Here is a 25,396-nt window from a genome sequence, read left to right as displayed (position 1 = left end):
CTGGCCAAGTCGACTTCTGTACGTGAGGTTGATGGTCGTCCACTGCGGCCTTCGTCTTCAACAGTCGTTCTGCCTTCACTAAACATTTTATGCCAACGAAAAACTTGAGCTCTTGACATAACCTCCTCTCCAAAAGCCTTCTGAAGCTTGCCGTAAGTTGTCGTCGCGTTTTCACCCAATTTAGCGCAAAAAGAAATGGTATACCGTTGCGCAATATTATGCGGTTCCATTTCCGTGACGAGACACAAACAAGTGTTAACTTATTACAGCACAACTCACGCCTGAGCAGTTGCATCGATGTGCCGCTTGGACTAGAAGCAGCTTACAGACCAAGGTCAAAGATATTGTGCGTACACAAGCCTGCAGGGTTGCCACATGTTGCAAAGAAAATCAGTCTCATTACTTTTTTGTCGCACCTCGTGTAACCGGTTCCGGGCCCAGAGATTCCCTGAGAAATTTCTTGCGGGATAACATCGCTGTAACCAGTAACTGAAACTGTCGAGGACCTTTCCCATTACTCTCAAAGCACCTTGTAGTATCCACTGTAGCGTACCTTTATACAACGGTGCACTGCGGCCTACGTTTGGTTCCTATGTTTCCAGAGGCCACAGAGGAGGACATGCGGCGCGTGGTGGAGGTGAACCTGCTGGGTCTGTCGCTGTGCACGCGTGAGGCGGTCAGGCTGATGCTCGACCAGGGCGTACACGACGGCCACATCGTCCACATCGGCAGGTTGGCCATCCTCACACAGATGCAAGCGGAAAATACGTCACCCTCACAGTGAAAAACTAGTTTCATATGAAGATGGTATCTGTTCTTTCGGACATGTCCGAAAGAACAGATACCATCTTCACCACATAGTTAAGGCCAACCGGCCATTGACCTTCTTCTTCTGTCCGGATGCACTCGTATTGCCCGAACTCTTACAGGACTCGGTAAGATTGTCTGCCGCGAGTAATGAGTGTAATGGGCAGGGGCACTACAAATGTAGTGTGTGGACGTTAAGTTGGGAATATGGGTCTCATGGGGAGCGTGCAAGGGATAAATCCCTGCAGTCGCACTATTCTCTGTGCCCTCGGTGGCTCAGATGGATAGATCGGCTGCCATGTAACCAGGAGATCCCGGGTTCGAGTTCCGGTTGGGGCACACATTTTCAACTGTCCCCGTTGATGTATATCAACGCCTGTGGACAGTGTAGGCTCTTGATTTAATTATAATTTCAAACTAGTTTCAAGTCGAAGAGTTTACCTGCATTCCGCCGTAGTCCCCTAACAAGCTGGTCCAGTTCCTACGTTTTTCTACCAGTGCCACAGGAATCTACATACTTTGGGTGGTGTGTGAAATCAATAGCTGACATCACACGACTCGCTGTCTATTCGCACCCGGTAATAAGTGTAATCAACAGGGGACCTTAAGTCCATTCGAGATTTCCTGAAGACTTCTTACACTGCTCCTCTAGGGAAAGAGTGTGAGTGCGGAATATCGTCTCAACTGGATTCGTGACTTGCTGTCAGAAAGGTCACAATTCGTAGCAACTGACGGGACCTAACTGGTGAAGTTATCTCTGGCATCCCTCTTGGAACTGTAAACCCTTTCCCATTCCTGGTGTATATAAATGGTTTGGGAGGCAATCTGCACATCCCTCCCACATTGTTAGCAGACGATGCCACTGCTAACCGTCTAGTGACATCAACAGAGAATCAGAACGAATTACAATACAGTGCAGACAAAATATATGACTTGTGAGAAAAAGTGGCAACTGAACCTAAAAAATAAGAAGTGCGAGGTTCTCTACATGAGTACTACGAAAATGCCCTTGAATTTCTGTTACATGATAAATGAAAGACGTCGGCCTCGGTGACCGAGCGGTTCTAGGCGCTTCAGTCTGGAACCGCTCTGCTGCTACAGTCGCAGATTCGAATCCTGCCTCGGGCATGGATGTGTATGATGTCCTTAGGTTAGTTAGGCTTAAGTAGTTCTAAGTTCTAAGGCACTGATGACCTCAGGTGTTAAGTCCCATATTGCTCAGAGCCATTTGAACTATTTTTTTGAAATGAAAGACAGTAAAAAGTAGTCGATTCAACTAAATGGTTCAAATGGCTCTGAGCACTATGGGACTTAACATCTGTGGTTATCAGTCTCCTAGAACTTAGAACTACTTAAACCTAACTAACCTAAGGACATCACACACATCCATGCCCGAGGCAGGATTCGAACCTGCGACCGTAGCAGTCGCGCGGTTCCGGACTGCGCGCCTAGAACCGCTAGACCACCGCGGCCGGCGATTCAACTAAATATCTATCGATTGCAATCAGAAGCACCTTAAACTGAAAACTGACAATTTTGTATGAAAGATGAATCTAAGGCTGCTTGTTATCGACAGGACACTTGGTTGGTTCATTTGGGGGCAGGGCTGGCCATCGGTCCCATCGGATTAGGGAAAGATGGGAAAGGAAGTCGGCCGTGCCCTTTCAAAGGAACCATCCTGGCATTTGCCTTAAACGATTTAGGGAATTGAACCGTCGTCCCCCCGAATGCGGTTTGTGTCCTAACCATCGCGCCACCTCGTTCGGTAGCAGAACACTTGAAAGGAGCAATAAGCCCACTAAAAAAACTGCTATCACTATACACTGGTATGCTCCTGCCTAGGATTCTATTTTTACCATACAGGACTGACAGATGACATAAAAAAGTTCTGGTAAGAACGGCTTATTCTATGATAAAATCTTCTCGGGCTGACAGCCGAGTCAATGCGTTGGTCTCCAGCAACGTTTCAGCAAGTTTCTTACATGCAATCTTCAGGCGCCTGAAGATGGCAAGTAAGAAAGTTGCTGAAACGTTGCTGGCGAACAACATATTGACTCGGCTGTCAACCCGGGAAGATTTTACTATCGAGATTCGCCGAGAAAGGCTGCATTCTCTTATAACGGCTTATTCTGTGTTTACAAGAAGCAAGAAGTTGTGGACAGCGTTGCAATGGTATTAATTAAAAGAAAGACTTTTCCGTTATGACGAAATATCCCCCCCCCCCCATTCCGCCACTTCCATAAGGAGCATCGCAATAGTGTAAGAGAAGTTGAAGCCGGCACAGAGAGATTTACGTTTTATTTTTAGCTAGCAGTATTCAAGTGTGGAACAGCAGAACTGTACTAAAATGGTTCAAATGGCTCTGAGGACTATGGGACTTAACATCTATGGTCATCAGTCCCCTAGAACTTAGAACTACTTAAACCTAACTAACCTATGGACATCACACACATCCATGCCTGAGGCAGGATTCGAACCTGCGACCGTAGCAGTCGCGCGGCTCCGGACTGAGCGCCTAGAACCGCTAGACCACCGCGGCCGGCAGCAGAACTGTACTCGTCGTTTGAAAGTGACGTCTTGCATCCTCTGTCAAATGAGCAGCTGTGGATTTCAGACTCACAGGATTTTTCACATAGAAGTTTTTTCGCAAGCGGCTGTGTGTGAAAGTCAGAGGGTGCAAAAGCTGGCGAATAGGACGTAGAATTTAACAACTGGTAACTCAAACCCCTCAGATTTCCTACTGCCAAATCAGTTTTACGTGCAGGTGCTGAGTCCCATACAAGGATTAAAACAGCGAGCCAGGTGGCAGTGGGTAGTCAGCTGCCAGCCGTTCCTAGTGTCCCCTCGTGCGCCATGCCCTCCTTCTGCGGTGGCGCTTCTTCTGTTCTGCTCAGGCCGAGTTTCAAAACTGTTTGTCCATAAGACATACGTAATATTTGTCACTTATTGCTTCACCCTTAAAAGGTAATTACTATGAGTAACCCTTTTGCGTCACAGAAATCAATGGCTACAACCTCGCTAACAGGTCAAGCGTAATTACGTACAGCGCCACCGTCTTACACCTTCAGTTTTCATACCTCTTCCGTTTGTGGCACGTCTCAACCATAGTAACGAACAGGCTCGTAATATCACTTGGGTTCCTGTTGACACATTTCAAACATTAAGAGTCGTTCTAGGACAGCGCACACTGCGCTGCAGAGTGACAGAATGAACGATTCACTATGGGCGCACACACCTGGGCTGTGTCCACGCGATCCCCTTTCTTCCAGCAGTGCGAGTGCAGCGGGCGCTGCGGATAACCGAGCGCGTCACCGCGCTACCTCTGAGATGCGACGAAGCGAGACTGACGCCGATTGACGACGAGGGCTGGTGAGCCGTCAAGCCTGGACGTTGTTTCCAAGCGGTTTCCAACATCCCACGCGGTGAACACCGCTCCGTCTCCGATACCCGCTACGCAGACATTTAGAAAACATTCTCACACTTTGAAATGATATTTACTTTAGACGCAGACACATGGCGTGCACGAACTCCAACCCGAGGGGATGCAGTGGGGTCAAGAAAGCAATCGGCCACCAACTACCAACAACATTACTTTGCAAAACTCCGGGTGTCTGAGAATGTGAGATATCTGAAATTAATCATGAATCAGGGACACGCTAGAGATTCAGTACTGAATTTAGTGTGCGCAACGGAATTACCAACTCTTGAATTTATCGGCCCGAGCACTGAATCTGAAGGTGGGGAACTGAAAAATACTTATCATTTAAAGGACATCGTTGTGATAGTGCACTCAAGATTTCAACAAACACTATGATTTGTTGAAAAAGAAACATGGATAATAATGCAACAAAATACGATTATGTAGACAACAACTTTAGAAAGGTATACCTTACTGTGATTACTGAAAACGATAGCTCTGAGTTGGTAAAGTTACTGAAAGAGATGGAGTTGCGTAAAATCTCGGATTTAATTCTTTGGTGGTGAGTTCAAAAAAATGGTGCAAATGGCTCTGAGCACTATGGGACTTAACATCTGAGGTCATCAGTCCCCTAGAACTTAGAACTACTTAAACCTAATGACATCACACACATCCATGCCCGAGGCAGGATTCGAACCTGCGACCGTAGTGGTCGCGCGGTTCCAGACTGAAGCGCCTAGAACCGCTCGGGGTGGTGAGTTCTTATGGGACGAAACTGCTGAGGTCATCGGTCCCTAGGCTTACACACTACTTAACCTAACTTACGCTAAGGACAACACACACACTCCCACGCCCGAGGGAGGACTCGAACCTCCGACGGGGGGAAACGCATGAACCCTAGCAAGGCGCCTCAGATCGCGCGGAAACCAGCGCGGCATCTAATTGTGCGAAATAGGTGCAGCAGCTGTTCGTGACGATCACAATGTTCTTATGAAACTAACGCCAAAGAATGCTAAAGATCTGAGGAAACACTGACGAATACTGAGCCAGTGATGGTAATCTTGCAGTTGTACTACAATATTCTCACCTGCCCTAATATGCCGGAGCTGTAAGCGACGCTTACCATAATCTTCAAGGTACTGTGAGCAGGGCGAAGATAGAGCAACTCCGCGAATTGAGGCTGTAGCCGCAATGTACCTTCCGTCACCTGCCCGTGTCTTGTGCCCTGGAACTGCCCCGCCGCGCGTTGTGGCCGAGCGGTTCTAGGCGCTTCAGTCTGGAACCGCGCGACCGCTACGGTCGCAGGTTCGAATCTGCCTCGGACATGGATGTGTGTGATGTCATAAGGTTAGTTAGGTTTAAGTAGTTCTAAGTTCTAGGGGACTGATGACCTCAGATGTTAAGTCCCATAGTGCTCAGAGCCATTTGAACAATTTTTGAAAAACCGTCAGGATGACGTGGTGAAATGTTGGGCTCAAGAGAATGAGAAGACATTACTATGACGTACTATAGATCTTGGGACACGGTTACTTTCTAAAATCGTTACAATGTGATCATGTACTGTAATGTGACAGGGTGTTGTTGTTCCCTTTCATTGTTAACCAATACTCTGATGTCTCTAAGTAGTCTTTAATGTTGTAGTACGCATTACTCATGAAGAATGTTTTTCCTGACTTTGTAACAGATGTATCTTATTAATCTTTTCCATATCCTTCGTAAATTTATTATATACTTTTATTCCCTGATAGAAAATGCCGTTTTGAGTTTTTTGGTTGTTTTTCCTTAGTAAATGTAAGTCCAAACTGTATTTTTCTCCATAAAATCGTTATTAATGTTTCTACATCTACATCTGCGTGATTACTCTGCAATTCACACTTAAGAGCCTGGCAGAGGGTTCATCGAACCATTTTCATACTGCTTCTCTACCATCTACATCGACATGGTTATTCTGTAATTCACGCTTAAGTGCCTGGCAGAGGGTTCATAGAACCATTTTCATACTACTTCCATTCCACTCTCGAATGGCATGTGGCGAAAAAGGTAGCCACCTAAATCTTTCCGTTCGAGCTCTGATTTCTCTTATTTTATGAACAATGTACTTGCTAGAAGTGTGTCTTACGAATTGTTGCCAGTCCCAGGGTGTTAAAACGCTCATATTATTCAATTTCTTCCGCTTCCTCTCTATCAACGCATGAACACTGTCAGCTTTCATGTGGATACAGCCTTTTAGTAGAAACTTCTGAGTTACGTTGTTAATTTGTGAATATTTATGCAGTAACCAGAAAAAAAACACATTATAATATTTACATTCCTATTTTGTCGAAAATACGGAAGCGTCCGATTCCGCCCGTCTGCTTTGACCCATTAAGTCACAAATATGGCGGAAACGACCATAAACCACGATTCCAACATGCGCGTATAAAGTCGGTACGTACACATTATGAGGACGAAAATACATCGAAAAACAAACACACATACTTTCCACATAAAGCCTAATGACACTAACGAGACAAGCGCGGGAAATGGGGTGTTTTTGGGTGGGGGGCAAACTAAATATAAACAAATTTAGACACACACCCCCATACAAAACCACACAAATCGACGAAAAAAACCGGCATCACAAAACTCCCCAAATACCACTAAACACAATATCATCTGGAATCGGACACTTCCCTCCACCTCCTTCCATTCCACTCTCGAATGGCGCGTGGGAAAAAGGAACACGTAAATCTTTCCGTTCGAGCTCTGATTTCTCTTATTTTATTACGACGATCATCTTCCTACGTAGGTGGTTGTCAACAAAATAGTTTCGCATTCGTAAGAGAAAGTTGGTGATTGAAATTTCGTAAATAGATCTCGTCGCAAAGAAAACCGCCTTTGTTTCAATGACTGCCACCCCAACTCGCGTATCATATCAGTGACACTCTCACCCCTATTGCGCGATAACACGGAACGAGCTACTCTTCTTTGCACTTTCTCGATGTCCTCCGTCAATCCTACTGGTAAGGATCCCATACCGCGCAGCAATATTCCAGCAGAGGACGGACAAGTGTAATGTAGGCTGTCTCTTTAGTGGGTTTGTCGCATCTTCTAAGTGTTCTGCCAACAAAGCGCAGTCTTTGTTTCGCCTTCCCCACAATATTATCTATGTGGTCTTTCCAATGCAAGTTGCTCGTAATTGTAATTCCTAAGTATTTAGTCGTATTGACTGCCCTTAGATTTGTGCGATTTATCGTATACCCAAAATTTATCGGATTTCTTTTAATACCCATGTGGATGACCTCGCACTTTTCTTTGTTTAGTGCCAATTGCCACTTTTCGCACCATACAGAAATTCTCTCTAGATAATTTTGTATTTGGAATTGATCGTCTGCTATGCACCACAAAGTAGTACATGTACTCACTTAGTCCATCACAAAGGTTTTTAAAATTTTCTTCGCAGTTGGCAAACCACTACTTATTATTCTTATGGCCCTTTTCTGCAGTTTAAAAGCTGTGTCTTTGATTTCTATCTTCGATGCGCAGAAAAGACTCCCATAGCCATTCCGTATTAAATGGTAATCAGTATTCGCCCTTTGCTTAATGCTGCAGTGCTGTTTTACCTCTTTATGCTAAGTTACATATTCTTTGAAACTTCCTGGCAGATTAAAACTGTATGCCAGACCGAGATTCCAACTCTGGACCTTAGCCTTTCGCGGGAAAGTGCTCTACCTGCCGAGCTACCCAAGCACGACTCAGAACGCGTCCTCACAGATTTACGTCCAAGGTAGGAGACGAGATGCTGGTGGAAGTAAAGCTGCGAGAACGGGTTTTGAGTCGTGCTTGACCAGCTTAGTCGATAGGGCGCTCGCCTGCCGAAGGCAAATGTGCCGAGTTCGAGTCTCGGTCCGGCACACAGTTTTAAAGTGTCAGAATGTTTCATATCAGCGCACACTCTGCTGCAAAGTGAAAATTTCATTCTGCATATTCTTTGTTTTCATTATGTGAGTATAACGTTGTTGTCGTCAACAAGGTGAACACACGTATCAAATGGCTCTGAGCACTATTGGACTTAACATCTGAGGTCATCAGTCCCCTAGAACTTAGAACTACTTAAACCTAACTAACCTAAGGACATCACACACATCCATGCCCGAGGCAGGATTCGAACCTGCGACCGTAGCGGTCGCGCGGTTCCAGACTGAAGCGCCTTTAACCGCGTGGCCACACTGGCCGGCGAACACACGTATCCCAGCCCTCGATATATGGGGTCATTCCGTGATGATGCTACAAACTTCCAAGGGTGATGGAAAAGGATAAATGTATCAAATTAAGATAAGAGACCCTCGTCCGGAAACGATGGAGACGAAAGCTAAAAACGAAAATGGTTCTGATACCTGCGACAGTGGAACACATGTACCGGTACTGTTGCTGGTAAGATTATGGGGCAGGCAACTTTCAGGAAGGTAGTACGGACCAAAACAAGGAAAAATGTTCAGTAAACATAGGCTCTCGGAATGACTATCTTCCGAGATACGAGCACTTGTTCGTCTTCAAAAATGGTTCAAATGGCTCTGAGCACTATGGGACTTAACATCTATGGTCATCAGTCCCCTAAAACTTAGAACTACTCAAACCTAACTAACCTAAGGACATCACACAACACCCAGTCATCACGAGGCAGAGAAAATTCCTGACCCCGCCGGGAATCGAACCCAGGAACCCGGACGTGGGAAGCGAGTACGCTACCGCACGACCACGAGCTGCGGACTGTTCATCTTCGATTCTCTGAAAAACATCTCTTCTACAGCAAGCTATTTGGTTTTCACGTTTTTCTAGGACGTAGTACGGACGAAAACAAGAAAAGAAGTCTGCTTAAAATTGGCTCAACAACACATGCCTTAAGAGATAAAGGCATTTGTTCAGGAGAAGAGGAATTTCCATAGGGACGAAGATGAACAACTGCTCATATGCCTCAAGGTATGCGTTTCAGAGCTCGTGTTTACTAGACTTTTTTCCGGTTTTGGTACACACTACCTCCGCCCAAACTATGGAAAGCAAACAGCTTGCAATAGAAGAGTCACAGTGTCAGAAGTATCAGAACGATTTTCACCTTTAACTTTTGATTCAGTCGTTTTTGGACCTGAGTCCGTTAACTGAAATTGATAGAATTCCGCCTCCTCTACACCCCTAGTAGTTTGTGACATCATCACGGAATCACCCTGTGTTGTCCTTCAGCATGACTCGACCCTTTGGATACGACTTTGAAGTTCACGTCCCAACAAACACTGCTCTTTAAACTGTAACTCCTAAGGCGCTTCCAGAGAGTCCACTGCACCGATATGAGCAGTAGATATCGATATGGCTGTGCGTTTACATACTGTGGACGCTGTTGTAGGCCGAATGTTTTGTTATTACCTAGTACAGTAACTCATCTGTCAATCTGTTCAGGAAATAAATTCTAATTTCGGACACTAATATAATTCCGTCAGTGAGTACAGTAACTCATCTGTCAATCTGTTCAGGAAATAAACTCTAATTTCGGACACTAATGTAATTCCGTCAGTGACTCTGTGCGTATTTACGGTCCGCAGCGCGCTGGCCCAGAGGCTGCCCGAGACGTCTGAGGGGGCGCTGTCAGTGGCTACCAAGCACGGCGTCCGCTGCCTGGCCGAGGGGCTGCGGAAGGATCTGGCAGGGCGCGGCGCGCGCACCAGGGTCACAGTGAGTAAAATGCCGTCCGTCAGTCGGCTACTAGTGGGCTATAAGCGTTATGATGTGGAACGAGTCAACGAAACAAACACGGAAAGCTAATACAGAACTAAAATAAAGATTAATTTTTTTACCTGTTGTTAGGGGTATAGGTGGAGATACTTCTATTCTTGAATGAGGACAGTGTACTGAAAAATCTTATGTCAGTATTTATTTCATTTGCAGACTAATAAGTATACACTACTGGCCATTAAAATTGCTACACCACGAAGATGACTTGCTACAGACGCAAAATTTAACCGACAGGAACAAGATGCTGTGATATGCAAATCATTAGCTTTTCAGAGCATTCACACACGGTTGGCGCCGGTGGCGGCACCTACAACGTGCTGACATGAGGAAATTTTCCAACCGATTTCTCATACACAAACAGCAGTTGACCGGCGTCCTGGTGAATCGTTGTCGTGATGCCTCGTGTAAGGAGGAGAAATGCGTACCATCACGTTTTCGACTTTGATAGAGGTCGGATTGTAGCCTATCGCGATTGCGGTTTATCGTATCGCGACATTGCTACGCACGTTAGTCGAGATCCAATGACTGTTAGCAGAATATGGAATCGTTGGCTTCAGGAGGGTAATACGAACGCCGTGCTGCATCTCAACGTCCTCGTATCGCTAGCAGTCGAGATTACAGGCATCTTATCCGCATGGATGTAACGGATCTTGCAGCCACGTCTCGATCCCTGAGTCAACAGATGGGGACGTTTTCAAGAGAACAACCATCTGCACGAACAGTTCGACGACGTTTGCAGCAGCATGGAGTAGCAGCTCCGAGACCATAGCTACAGTTACGCTTGACGCTGCATCACAGACAGGAGCGCCTGCGACGGTGTACTCAACGACGAACCTGGGTGCACGAATGGCAAAACGTCATTTTTTTCGGATGAATCCAGGTTCTGTTTACAGGATCATGATGGTCGCATCCGTGTTTGGTGACATTGCGGTGAACGCACAATGGGAGCGTGTATTCGTTATCGCCTTACTGGCTTATCACCCGGAGTGATGGTATAGTGTTCCGTTAGTTACACGTCTCGGTCACCTCTTGTTCGCATTGACGGCACTTTGAACAGTGGACGTTACATTTCAGATGTATTACGACCCGCGGCTCTACCCTTCATTCGATCCCTGCGAAACCCTACATTTCAGCAGGATAATGCACGACCGCATGTTGCAAGTTCTGTACGGGCCTTTATGGATACAAAAAATGTTCGACTGCTGCCCTGGCCAGCACATTCTCCAAATCTCTCACCAATTGAAAACGTCTGGTCAATGGTGGCCGAGCAACTGGCTCGTCATATGACGCCAGTCACTACTCATGATGAACTGTGGTATCGTGTTGAAGCTGCATGGGCAACTGTACCTGTACACGCCATCCAAGCTCTGTTTGACTCGATGGCCAGGCGTATCAAGGCCGTTATTACGGCCAGAGGTGGTTGTTCTGGGTACTGATTTCTCAGGATCTATGCACCCAAATTGCGTTAAAATGTAATCACATGTCAGTTCTAATATAATATATTTGTTAAATGAATACCCGTTTATCATCTGCATTTCTTCTCGGTGTAGTAATTTTAATGGCCAGTAGTGTAGGTATTAAGAGCAGTATGTTTTTAGATTACTTAGTAACTCCATGTACGTGTGGCACAGTCGAACCATTATGTGTATTTTCCCATTGGCCGTTGGTCAGGTGTTGAAGTGTGGATACATGGACGGAAAGCGGACAGTCTATAATGACAGGCGTAGTACACTATGCGGTGCAGTTATGACAATGCAGAAAACAGCAGGTAGTAAATTATGTGATGTGTCTGTGGAAGGATATTAGATGCAGAAGAAGAACAACTGACACACTGAAGTGGATACGTATTCTACATCTTCATTAAACTCCGCAAACCACTAATACTGTGTGATGGAGGGTACTTTTTGTACCACTAACTGAGTCCTCCAACCTCGGTAGAATGATTTTCGGTAGGCCTCTGTATCTTTTCTAATTTCTCGAATTCTCTCCTCGTGGTCATTACGAGAGACGTATGTAGTCGGAAGTAATATGTTGTCTGACCCTTCGTGGAAAGTGTTGTCTCGAAATCTCAGTAGTAAATCTCTCCACCATGCCCGACGCTTCTCTTTTAACGCCTACTACTGGAGTTTGTTGAACATCTCCGCAACGCTCTCGCACCGACTGAACGATCCCGTGACGAAACGCACCGCTCCTCATTGGATCTTCTCTATGTCTTCTATCAGTCCTACCTGACAGGGATCCCAGATAGACGAACAAGAATCCGTCGAACAAGCGCCTTATAAGGCGCTCCCTTCGTGGATGAGTCACATTTTCTTAAGATTCTTCCTATGAATCTCAGTCTGACACCTGCTTTTCCAAATACTTGTTTTCTGCGATCATTTCACTTAGAGGTCGCTCTGGATATTAACTCCTAGATGTTTTAAGGCAGATACTGTTTGTTTGCAGTGGTTTGTCATCACTAGTGTTGCTGTACTGCAGTGGATTTCTTTTCCTATGAGCGCGCAGTATATGACTGCTATTTACGTTCCGGGTCAACTCCCAGAGGCTGCACCATTCATCAATTCTCTCGAGGTCATTTTACAAATCCTTACCATCTTCTAGTGTTGCTACTAGTACTTTGTTATAGATAACCGCATCATCTGCGGACAGTTTTAAAGAAGATCCGACGCTTTATACTATATCATTTATATGTAGGCTACCGTAAACAGTAACGGTCCTATGACACTTCCTTGGGATACTCCCGAAATTACTTTTACATCTGTGGATTTTGTTCTGTTAACAGCGACGTGTTGAATTGTATCTCCTCTGATACTCGGTAAGGTCCTTTTTTTTTGCACTAAATGGGACGGTGTCAAATGCCTTCCTGAAGTCAAGGAACATGGTATCAACCTGAGCCTCATTGTCTACGGCGCTGTAGATCTCGCCGGCCGGAGTGACCGAGCGGTTATAGGCGCTACAGTCTGGAACCGCGTGACCGCTACGGTCGAATCCTGCCTCGGGCATGGATGTGTGTGATGTCCTTAGCTTAGTTAGGTTTAAGTAGTTCTAAGTTCTGAGGGACTGATGACCTCAGAAGTTAAGTCCCATAGTACTCAGAGCCACTTTGAGCCTGTAGATCTCATGGAGGAACAGAGCGAGCTGAGTTTTCCAAGATCTCTGTTTGCAGAATCCATGCTGATTTTTATAGAGGAGATTTTCATTTTCCAAAGACGTCGTAATTCTTGAGCATAAAGATGTTCCATATAAGACACCAATGATGGCTATATTCTGTATTAAGGTACTAACGATCACTACATCTGTCTCTATACCCCTAACACCTCCTGTGATAATGTCCAGGTCTTTTTCTTTTAAAAATGACTGATTAGTTCTACTCAGTAATTCCTCTATGCGACAGATGGATTTATTTCGGCAAAACAGTTTCAGTTCACGTTTGAAAACACTTCAGCTCTCTCTGAGGCATTTTATTTACATCGGTTTTCTGTCATAGCGTTTTGTAGCTGAATATTTCCGTGTCAAAGTTAGTTTCATTAAAGGGTAATGCAGATAATTTTCCCTTCTGGTGTGTGAAGAACTCTGTTTATCTGAGAGTGAGATAGATTGTTGATAACGAAGTTCACAAGTGAATAAATGTACAGCGAGGCTATGGTCAATGTTCCCAGCTGCTTAAAGAGATACCTACATGACAAACGTTTGGGAAATTCACACATAATTCTTTTGTGCAATGAATACTTTTTGCCTAAGCAATTAGTGAATAGTATCCCATAAGACGTCAATGAAAATACAGGTGGGCAAAATATGTTAAATTACTGACTTCCATATCCCCAAAGCTGGCAATTATTCTTGTGGCGAAAGTAGCCAAACCTATACGTTTTACCAGATCACTTCATGGTTTTTCAGATTTCATAAATTTGCAAGCCTAAGAGCTTACAATTTTCTACCCTTTTTGTAATTTCTTGTTGGTTTACTAAGTTAATAGGAAGTGGAATCATTTTGACTATGTAGAAATGGGTGAACTGTGCTTTCCAATGTTTAAGGATAGCTCTTCTGCCTAAACTCGTTCAGTAAGTTCAACAAAATTATCATTAATTGTTGTTAATAGTTAATTAATTATAATTTCCTCGTTGATGCTTCTTTGATTGGCTCCACAATATTGCTTGAATCATCTGCAGACAGGACTGATTCTGCTTTCTGATTTAAACAGAATGGCAGATCATCAGAAACAGAAGTGGGCCAATGATCAGACCCTGTGGGACTCCCGTTGTAATTTCTCCCTACACATAGAATGTGGCATCCTTCTTTGTATTATTCCAACAGCCTACAATTTCTTTCTGCATTCTGTTTCTGAAATAAGAACTAAACGGGGCATTTACTGATTTAAACATTCTATAAAAGTTCAACTACTCTGATATAATATTATGACTGACACAATCAAATGCCTTGGATGAGTAACAGAAACCCTCAGTTGGTGATATTTTATCATTTAAAAATTTTATTATGCGCTCAGTAAATGTACAAATAGCTGACGCAATAGAATGGCCATTCTGAAATCGAAACCGTAATTGGTTAAGTATCCCATTACTGCACAGGTTTATGGTAATCCTGAAGTATATTACCTTCTCCCAAATTTTAAAAAATGATCTAAGGAGTGACAGTCGTTGGTAATTATTGACATCTGCTGAGAAGTCGCCCTTTTTATAGAGAGGCCTAACAATGGTATATTTCACCCTGAATTAATGGTGAATTACATAAGTGACTACGAACTTTACGTATTATAGGGCCACAACTTTTTATTGTCTTTTTAGAGATATCATCCAGCACATATTAACTTTTAATTTTTAGTCACAATGATCTTCCTTATTTCAGACAGAGATTGAGATTAATATTTATTCAGTGAATGTCCTCTGTATTTTTTCTTCACTGTACTGTTTTGCTTCCTCTTCTGACCTATTTGCACCAAATATTTCATCTATTTTTAAAAGTAATTATTAAAAATATCTGCTGCACTTGAAGTTTCTGTTACAATGCTCCCACTCTTTAACAGGAATAATGTTCTATTCTGTCGCTTCTTTCCCCATTTGTCTTTTAAAGATATTCCAAATTGATTTGATTTTGCTATCTGATCACGCAGGATATGTATACTACTAGTTTTTCATAACTCTTCTTAGTATGTTACAGTACTGTTTATAATAAGAAAGTTTTTCTGAGACATTACTGTTCAATCTATTTTGCACGAGTACCTGTAGTGATAAAAGGTTTCGTTAATGCCTTGATCTTGTTACGTTTAATTATTCTTTTTAGGAAAACTGCATTCAAAAAAAGGATATAAACTCATTAAGAAATATGTTGAATGTAGAGCTAGCATTAAGCTCATTGTATACTTCACCACAATAAATATTCTTTTAAATTTTCTGTAAAAACTCCAGAATTTTTAGAATTAATCAATGTTTTTATAGAGTTTCCAAACTGTACATTGTGCTAAGTTACATAGTGCAACCAACGGTGTATCGTGAACTGACAACCTGTTTAGTACTGGATAGGTATGTGTCTCTATGACTTATGCAAGATGAATGAATACATTCTCTATAAGGGTTCTACTTCTTAAGAAACTCGGACAGGGAGATTTATGACTGATACCAAATTGTAAGTAGCCAAAGCAATTTCTAGATCATTTTTCTGTCACATTACTTCAAGAAATTTACATTAAAATCAACATACATTATTACCTTCCTTCTGTCTGACAAAAGCGCACAATAATCGTACAAATTTTTTCATGAAAATTTCCAAGTTGTCCAGGACATACATAACAACAATAATAACAAAAATATCCCCAAAAGTAACTGGCTTTTATATCCTGAGCTGTATATAATTTGTTTATTTCTACATCTGTATTTATAATCCCTTTTATGGATCTGGTAACTCCTACTTTATCCATACTGAATTTACATGTATATGTAACCAGCTTTTAACCACTTACATTCGTATTTTCTATCCCTCTGTTTATGTGGTGTTCATCCACAAAAATAACATCAATTTCATTCAAACTGCGGAGATCTTGTAAACAAATTAACAGCTTATTTACTTTATTTTTTACCTTCTAATATTTTGATGAAAGATGAATTGGGACTCCCTATTAGTTTAATTTCCTTTAATGCTATTTGTGTGAGTTCCAAATCTGACCCAGTGACTGTGCCTCACCCGATCCCCATAACCACAGGGATTGGCCTTTGAGTGTCAGTCAGGTAGCGACAGGCATGCGACTGTCTCTGTAACTTTTGGCCAAGTGGGGGGGAGAGGGGGGGGGAGGCAGCCTGGCTGCTGCTGTCCAAGGTGGACCATCAAGTGGCCCAACTATCACAGCATTGTCTCCGTAAAGGCACATATAGTCCTGATCTCGAGCACAGTTTTAATCTGCCAGTTAAGTGCACTATCTACATTATGGAGGGGCACTTGGAAAGCAAGTAATCATTGTGCCTTGTATTGGTAATACACTCCTGGAAATTGAAATAAGAACACCGTGAATTCATTGTCCCAGGAAGGGGAAACTTTATTGACACATTCCTGGGGTCAGATACATCACATGATCACACTGACAGAACCACAGGCACATAGACACAGGCAACAGAGCATGCACAATGTCGGCACTAGTACAGTGTATATCCACCTTTCGTAGCAATGCAGGCTGCTATTCTCCCATGGAGACGATCGTAGAGATGCTGAATGTAGTCCTGTGGAACGGCTTGCCATGCCATTTCCACCTGGCGCCTCAGTTGGACCAGCGTTCGTGCTGGACGTGCAGACCGCGTGAGACGACGCTTCATCCAGTCCCAAACATGCTCAATGGGGGACAGATCCGGAGATCTTGCTGGCCAGGGTAGTTGACGTACACCTTCTAGAGCACGTTGGGTGGCACGGGATACATGCGGACGTGCATTGTCCTGTTGGAACAGCAAGTTCCCTTGCCGGTCTAGGAATGGTAGAACGATGGGTTCGATGACGGTTTGGATGTACCGTGCACTATTCAGTGTCCCCTCGACGATCACCAGTGGTGTACGGCCAGTGTAGCAGATCGCTCCCCACGCCATGATGCCGGGTGTTGGCCCTGTGTGCCTCGGTCGTATGCAGTCCTGATTGTGGCGCTCACCTGCACGGCGCCAAACACGCATACGACCATCATTGGCACCAAGGCAGAAGCGACTCTCATCGCTGAAGACGACACGTCTCCATTCACGCCTGTCGCGACACCACTGGAGGCGGGCTGCACGATGTTGGGGCGTGAGCGGAAGACGGCCTAACGGTGTGCGGGACCGTAGCCCAGCTTCATGGAGACGGTTGCGAATGGTCCTCGCCGATACCCCAGGAGCAACAGTGTCCCTAATTTGCTGGGAAGTGGCGGTGCGGTCCCCTACGGCACTGCGTAGGATCCTACGGTCTTGGCGTGCATCCGTGCGTCGCTGCGGTCCGGTCCCAGGTCGACGGGCACGTGCACCTTCCGCCGACCACTGGCGACAACATCGATGTACAGTGGAGACCTCACGCCCCACGTGTTGAGCAATTCGGCGGTACGTCCACCCGGCCTCCCGCATGCCCACTATACGCCCTCGCTCAAAGTCCGTCAACTGCACATACGGTTCACGTCCACGCTGTCGCGGCATGCTACCAGTGTTAAAGACTGCGATGGAGCTCCGTATGCCACGGCAAACTGGCTGACACTGACGGCGGCGGTGCACAAATGCTGCGCAGCTAGCGCCATTCGACGGCCAACACCGCGGTTCCTGGTGTGTCCGCTGTGCCGTGCGTGTGATCATTGCTTGTACAGCCCTCTCGCAGTGTCCAGAGCAAGTATGGTGGGCCTGACACACCGGTATCAATGTGTTCTTTTTTCCATTTCCAGGAGTGTACTTATGTATCTATTTTCATGCTGTACTGATAATATTTGTGGTTTCTTTCTGTGATTTGGATTTTGAAAATTACAAATTTCTTTGGAGAGAACATGGCTACATGATTGACATTGGTAGCAGAAATTCTAGATTATATTTGCATAATATGCAATCCAGATGGAAAGATATGAACTGAAACTCACACGTATTTGTGTGTATCCTCTGTCTCTCACCCCCCTCCCTACTTCTCTATCTCTCTCTCCCTCTCATCTCTCTCTTCTCTCTCTCTCTCTCTCTCTCTCTCTCTCTCTCTCTCTCACACACACACACACACACACACAAGACAGCTGTTTTTCTTCAGTACACTGTCTGTGGTAAATTAAAGTTTTCTTGCCTTCAGTTTTGATTTGAATGTCCAAATGACCTTAGTAATGTTTTTATAGCTGTGGTTGTGTATTGCAGTATACAGTACTTTTTCAGGCATTATTTGTTCCTCCATTTATGCATGAAAAAAGACTATTAGTGTGATGGGATAGTAATTGTTTAGTTTTCTCATGTTTGATAAAATTGTGCTACAAATCACTTTGGAAGCATAGGTTTATGCTCAGTGTAATAAAGGTGTTAATTTAATACATATATCTGCCTTAACCTTTCCCTGGTTGTTATCATTTCTTCCGACCTACAGAAGTGATTTGAGTATTTCAGAAGTTATTAGTATGTAAACATGCTGTGAAAAAGTATGGGTCAAGTTTATACATACTTTGATATGTATTGCTAATCATTGCTTCGTATTATGGTGATAATTTTCACGGTAGATCCATCTATATACAACTGAATAAAACGAATTTCATCATATCAAAGGTGTTTCATCTTTATCTTTCGAAAGGCCTCATCAGTGGCCTGAAATATGTACATAGTTACGTGTATACAAATTGGTTTTACACATTAGACAATGTACTCTGTTTTAATTTACACATTAGACACTATACGTGGAGGCTGTAAACTCTTCTGTGACTTTTTGATGTGCTATAACGTAATAATAGTTCAAATTTCTACTTATGAGACTTGTAGATGCAACTCTGCAAGCGCTCTTGTTCTAAATTTAGAGCTATGCCTCAGAACAAGAACACATGTAGAGCAGCATCTACAAATATCGAAAGTGGAAATTTGGACTATTATCACATTATAGAAAACTGACAATGGCAGAGCAACGAAAGTTAAAGGTCACCTCCTGTATTCTTTATTTTCCTTCATGAGAAAGAGCAAGTGATTTTGTACTAGGTATGGTTTTGTTTGTATGGGAGATTCTCTATATAGAGTTTTAAAAAAAAGGAACTTGAGAATACCAATGTCAAACACTCGCAGATTTTTATTATATTTAGTATTTGATGGTTTTTGGTTATCCTTGGAAATGTAAATTTGTGTATTTGCTTCTTTTTATTTTTTGTCAATAATTATAAATAAGAAATTTTTACCGTATTAGAAATCCAGAATGTAAGTAATTCAAAAAGGAGAACAGGCTGTAACTCCCACATAGTTGATTATACACATGTACTACTTCAAGTACTAGAAACATCAATATGCATTTGTTTCCAGACAGTAACTTAGTCTTCAAGTGTGAGATAAAATAATCTAGAATTGTTTTCTTTTCTAGGCAACTTCACAGTGTTGTAACAAAATGGTGTCTCAAATACTTCCTGTGAGACAGATGGATTCAGATATTGCAAATGACTCAGCGCCATGCAGAGATCTGGGCAGTTGTGAAAAAGGATTCGATTCAGTGAGAGAATTCCAACGTGATCAACAAAGACTGCTGAAAATACACGTTGATTACGACCTTGAAAGAGATTCAATGATTGGCTTCTACTATGAAATTTGGGTTCCTGCAAAAACACTCCTATGATCTTTTTGCAAAAAGGAAATGGCTTATGTGTTTTTGCTAAAGCAACAGAACCTCAGTTAAGAAAGTTAACGTAATGTGTATTTTTACCAGGACATAAATTGTATTCAGTATTTCAGAATGAGGTTCTCAAGGGACTTGCTGCCGTGTTACCTAAGTCTGCATCTATATCATCCATACTCTGCAAACCACAGTTAAGTTGATGGCAGTGTGTAGTTCCCATTATTAATTTCTCCATGTGCTCCACAACTGTTTCTTTAATTAATGAAAATTCCACTCCAGTGGCTCTGTAGAACTCTATTAGTTCACAACCAGTTTAGGTTTTTTTGTTAAGCCATTCTGAAATGGATGTGAGAGTACCATACATACGATGGATCTACACGTGTATATGATTGAAGATGAAAAAAACAAGGTTTGCATATGTTTATGCACAGGTAGTCTATAAAACTGACATAGGAGAAGTAATATCCAGAAGAATGGCTTAACAAAAAAGTCGAATCCGGTAGTGATATAAATAAAGTTCTGGAGTGCGACTAGACCCACGTTTTCACTGATTATTGCCTTTGGTTCAGTTCTTACTCCTGTTCCCATTCCACTCACGTGTCTAACGCTTGATAAATGACTGCATAAATGCCCCTATGTGCGCTGCAATCAATCTGTCTTCGTGACCCCTACAGGATCGACACTTAGAAGATAGTGATATATTCTTAGATTCCAACTTAAAGCCCGTTCCTGAAACTTTGTACTTAGGATTTCTGGGCACAGTTATCGCCTATCTTCAAGCGTCTGCCAGTTCAGTTTCTTCAGCGTCTCTGTGACACTCTCCCATGGCTCAAACAACAGCGAGACCATTTGCGTTTCTCTGTGTGCGTTGAATATACGCTGTTGGTGCTATTCCGTGTTGGTCCCACACTCTTAGACAGGATTCTATTACGGATCCACAAGCGTATTGTAAGCAAATCCTTCGGAGACTGATCTTACTTTCTTAGTACGCTACAAATAGACCGAAGTCTGCCACCTGCTTCACCTACAAGTGAGTCTATGTGACTGTTCCATTTCATTTCCCTATGGACTGTTACTCTCTGGAACGTGTTTGAGTTGAGCGATTCCAGTTGTGACTCACTTATATTGTTTTCGTAAGATACTACATTTTATTCATTTCGTGTAGTGCTCACTTTTGCAATTCTAAACAGCTGTAGCAAGATGACAATCTTTGCGTCACTTCGAAGTCTTATCAAGATCTGACTGAATATTTGACTAGCTTTTTTTAGGTCGTACTACATCACGGACGACCATATCATTTGTGAAATGTCTAAGTTACCGTCCAGAAGAACGTTTGGAGAAAGAGTCAACTCAGGTTTGCCAGGCATTAGTCATTCTTCTCTAAAACCTTAGAAAGTTTTTATGTATATAGCCTGAAGGGGCGAGTGAACATTTTTACCGAGGCTGGGAATGGAAGCGGGTCTCCTGTTTACGAGGCAGGTGCGTTGGCACACTGGTTCACACAACTTAACGGATCGCTCCGTGATCCAAATTCTCAGTACCACCCCAGTTTTCTTTCAGTTCCCCCTTACACATAAGCAGAATAGCCGGGGCTCAGTCAATGTACAGGGTGATTCAAAAAGAATACCACAACTTTAAAAATGTGTATTTAATGAAAGAAACATAATATAACCTTCTGTTATACATCATTACAAAGAGTATTTAAAAAGGTTTTTTTTTCACTCAAAAACAAGTTCAGAGATGTTCAATATGGCCCCCTCCAGACACACGAGCAATATCAACCCGATACTCCAACTCGTTCCACACTCTCTGTAGCATATCAGGCGTAACAGTTTGGATAGCTGCTGTCATTTCTCGTTTCAAATCATCAATGGTGGCTGGGAGAGGTGGCCAAAACACCATATCCTTAACATACCCCCATAAGAAAAAATCGCAGGGGGTAAGATCGGGGCTTCTTGGAGGCCAGTGATGAAGTGCTCTGTCACGGGCTGCCTGCCAGCCGATCCATCGCCTCGGGTAGTTGACATTCAGGTAGTTATAGACAGATAAGTGCCAATGTGGTGGCGCCCCATCCTGCTGAAATATGAATTAATTCTCTAACATCTCCAGATACTGTAGTCCAGTTACAGTAGCACCTTCGAAGAAAAAGGGACCACAAACATTATTGGCTGAAATGGCACAGAAAGCGTTCACCTTAGGCGAGTCACGTTCATACTGAGTTGTTTCCCGCGGATTCTCAGTGCCCCATATACAGACATTGTGATGGTTGACTTTCCCGTTAGTGTGGAAAGTTGCTTCATCACTAAACACAATCTTTGAAACGAAAGATTCATCTGTTTCCATTTGAGCAAGGATAAAATCACAGAAATCGATTCTTTTAATCTTATCAGCTGCAGACAGTGCTTGAACCAATTTCAGACGATAAGGTTTCATAACTAACCTTTTTTCGTAGGACTCTCCATACAGTTGATTGTGGAATTTGCAGCTCTCTGCTAGCTCTGCGAGTCGAATTTCCTGGGCTGCGAACAAATGCTTGCTGGATGCGTGCTACATTTTCATCACTCGTTCTCGGCCGTCCATAACTTTCCCCTTTGCACAAACACCCATTCTCTGTAAACTTTTTATACCAACGTTTAATACACCACCTATCAGGAGGTTTAACACCATACTTCGTTCGAAATGCACGCTGAACAACTGTCGTCGATTCACTTCTGCCGTACTCAATAACACAAAAAGCTTTCTGTTGAGCGGTCGCCATCTTAGCATCAACTGACGCTGACGCCTAGTCAACAGCGCCTCAAGCGAACAAATGTACAACTAAATGAAACTTTATAGCTCCCTTAATTCGCCGACAGATAGTGCTTAGCTCTGCCTTTTGTCGTTGCAGAGTCTTAAATTCCTAAAGGTGTGGTATTCTTTTTGAATCACCCTGTACATAAAAGCATATCTGTATGGGACCATTAAACTCTCTCATATAGTCTCATTTCATTTGTATAAGTACCTGCTCCTGGCTTTCAGGCTGGGTCCCCCATTAACGTTCGATGCTGAGGTGCCATTCCAGAACGTGGAGAGCCTCGGCAATTATGTTCGTATGTAAGAGGGAATTTACTGTGTACTGTGCCGGTAGTGAGAATTTGGATCGAGGATGGATGCGTGACGGGGTAATCTGTACAATTGTGTGAACTGCTGTGCCAAGCTGGCTTAACGGCAGACGGCCCTGCCTAGTAAGCAGGACACTCGGGTTCGATTCCCGGTCTTGGTACAATTTTCACTCGTAGCCTCAGTCTATATACATAAAATCATACCTCTATGGGATTAGTAAAGTCTCTGAAATTGTGTCACTTCATTCTTATCAAAAAGGCTTGTGAAGTGTTGTTCTCGTCTAAAATGTCAGAAAGGTTCGAAATAAGATTCAGAAGACTGCATACAACGACAGATTTATCAAATAAAAATAAAAATTTCTGACCAGACTCCTGTTTCTAGTGAGTTTAACCAGATGCGTTTGTACAGCAACATTATAATGCTCGCAAGCCCTAATAGTGTTCTGGGCCTACTGAGTGCACTGAAGTAAAAAAATGGGAGCTTCGACAAATACTGACATTTGCAAATGTTAATATTTGCTCAAAAAATGTGGTAGATGCCAAGAGTGGCTTCTGCATTTACAATTTCAATCAGAATTTTAACAAAAGCTAAAATGATTAAACGGTGCTTTTTTGTATTACCAGTACCTAGAGAGATGAAAGGAAAAGCCGATTTTGAAGACATAAAAAACGAAGCTGTGACTTTCTTTGAGGACTATGAATTTGGTCGACATTAAAGTACCTTAAGCGGACTGTTACGTGAAACAAAATAAATTTTTCTGAAGATATACTTGATACTCAGACTAACCCATATACACCCAGAAGCTTTTGTCACGGTGTTGTATGATGTCATTTATTAGTGACCACAAATAACAACTCTAACAGTAATTCGTAGATGTCGGGTCTGGAAAGAGGTTTTTACAGTAGACCAACAGTGACTCCGTGGGCAAATATGTCGCACACTACTATGGGACAGGGATAATGAATATAAAACGTTTTTTACGGTAATCAGTGTTTATTAACAGAAATTAGATATTAGATTACATCATGAACTAATACGTAATCCTATCGAGTAAGTAAGAAACATAAAACATGATATCATTGTTCATGAAACTGTGCAAAGTATTTGTCATGCAAATGCACGAAAAATCTGGGACACGATTTGACAGTTTTATTTCCTCTTCTGTTTGACCTGTGAGAATTGTATGTTTAGCTAAATGGGCTCTTACAGAAACAAGTACAGGAGTCCTCATTTGCTGCTATGGCTCACTCTGCGTTTTAGAATTGCCATAAAGACCTTGTAACATATCGGCGTAATTTCAGAGTGTCTTCATTCGCTCCCTGTGACCTACCAAACTTTTCTCTGCCTCGTGATGACTGGGTGTTGTGTGATGTCCTTAGGTTAGTTAGGTTTAAGTAGTTCTAAGTTCTAGGGGACTGATGACCATAGATGTTAAGTCCCATAGTGCTCAGAGCCATTTGAACCATTGTTTTTGAACCTACCAAACAATGAAGAATAATTGACTGCGACGTCTACTAGCCTCATCATAATTGGGATGTACCAGTTTTTGCCTCATATTGACTCTTGTAAGCTCCGATATCAGCATCTAGTCTGTCTACTCAGCCTACAAATCGGTTGTACTGATGCACAACGTTTGTCTGACCAATAGCAATTTTCTGTTCAGTAGCGACTGAATATCGGTGTGCTTCTAATATGCGATGTACTCCTCAATTCATTAGACAGCAGTGTAACCCCGCAGTTGTTCCATGGTACGCCATAAGCCTGCCGTTGTGGCCGAGCGGTTGTAGCCGCTTCAGTCTGGAACCACGCTGCTGCTACAGTCGCAGGTTCGAATCCTACCTCGGGCATGGATGTATGTGAAGTCCTTAGGTTAGTTAGGTTTAAGACGTTCTAAGTTTAGGGGTCTGATGACCTCAGACGTTAACTCCCATAGTGCTCAGAGCCATTTGAACCATTTTTTTCGTACGGCGTATATACTCGTATCATCGTTTGTGTCCAGCCCGTAGCCATAAAATCCTCTGGTTTGTTTTCTACAAAACGTGACCTCCATTGGTGGACATTTGTCTACTCCATTCCGACAAACAGCTCCAGCAGTTGTCATATTCTTTCGCTGCGAAGCAGTTAGTAATCCTTGGGACGTAAAGAGATTGTCGCAATACAGAGAATATTGTGAGTCTGGATATTCATTCTTTATTTGTCAGTCTGGTAACAACATGTTCTCCAAGGCCTGTAAATCGTGCTTGAGATCATCCCTCACGCAATTCAACTTGCAAACAGTACGCTAAACGAGTTGCTGCAACATGTGCTTTGAATCCGAAACGGATTTCCGTAAACATGCCGTTTTCAGGTATGACGTCCATAACAGGGTGTCACTGATTCGTCAGTACTAAAGTTTTTCTCAATTGGAGCATACACGAGAAATTTTTCGTTCATGATGTCGAACAATCACCAAATTTTAGCCATTTTGTCACTTACGCGTAAACTGTTATCTGCGATATGAAAATACCCGTGTATCTCTTCGAACCG

The 25,396-nt window shown here is 43.1% G+C and overlaps 1 protein-coding gene across 1 annotated transcript in view; it reads left to right on the top strand.

Moving 5' to 3' along the window:
• The window catches only part of LOC124595804 (farnesol dehydrogenase-like), a 101,833-nt gene that overhangs the window by 29,022 nt on the left and 47,415 nt on the right, over window positions 1–25,396 (top strand). Inside the window, exons 3-4 of the mRNA XM_047134695.1 lie at window positions 603–732; window positions 9,799–9,928. Of these exons, the coding sequence (XP_046990651.1) occupies window positions 603–732; window positions 9,799–9,928 (260 nt within the window). The remainder of the gene's footprint in view (window positions 1–602; window positions 733–9,798; window positions 9,929–25,396) is intronic.

This window comes from Schistocerca americana, chromosome 2 (genome assembly GCF_021461395.2).
Source record: "Schistocerca americana isolate TAMUIC-IGC-003095 chromosome 2, iqSchAmer2.1, whole genome shotgun sequence".
NCBI classification, from domain to species: domain Eukaryota; kingdom Metazoa; phylum Arthropoda; class Insecta; order Orthoptera; family Acrididae; genus Schistocerca; species Schistocerca americana.
The sequence above is the reverse complement of the archived record's forward strand: the minus strand, read 5'-3'. Positions and strand labels throughout refer to the sequence as shown.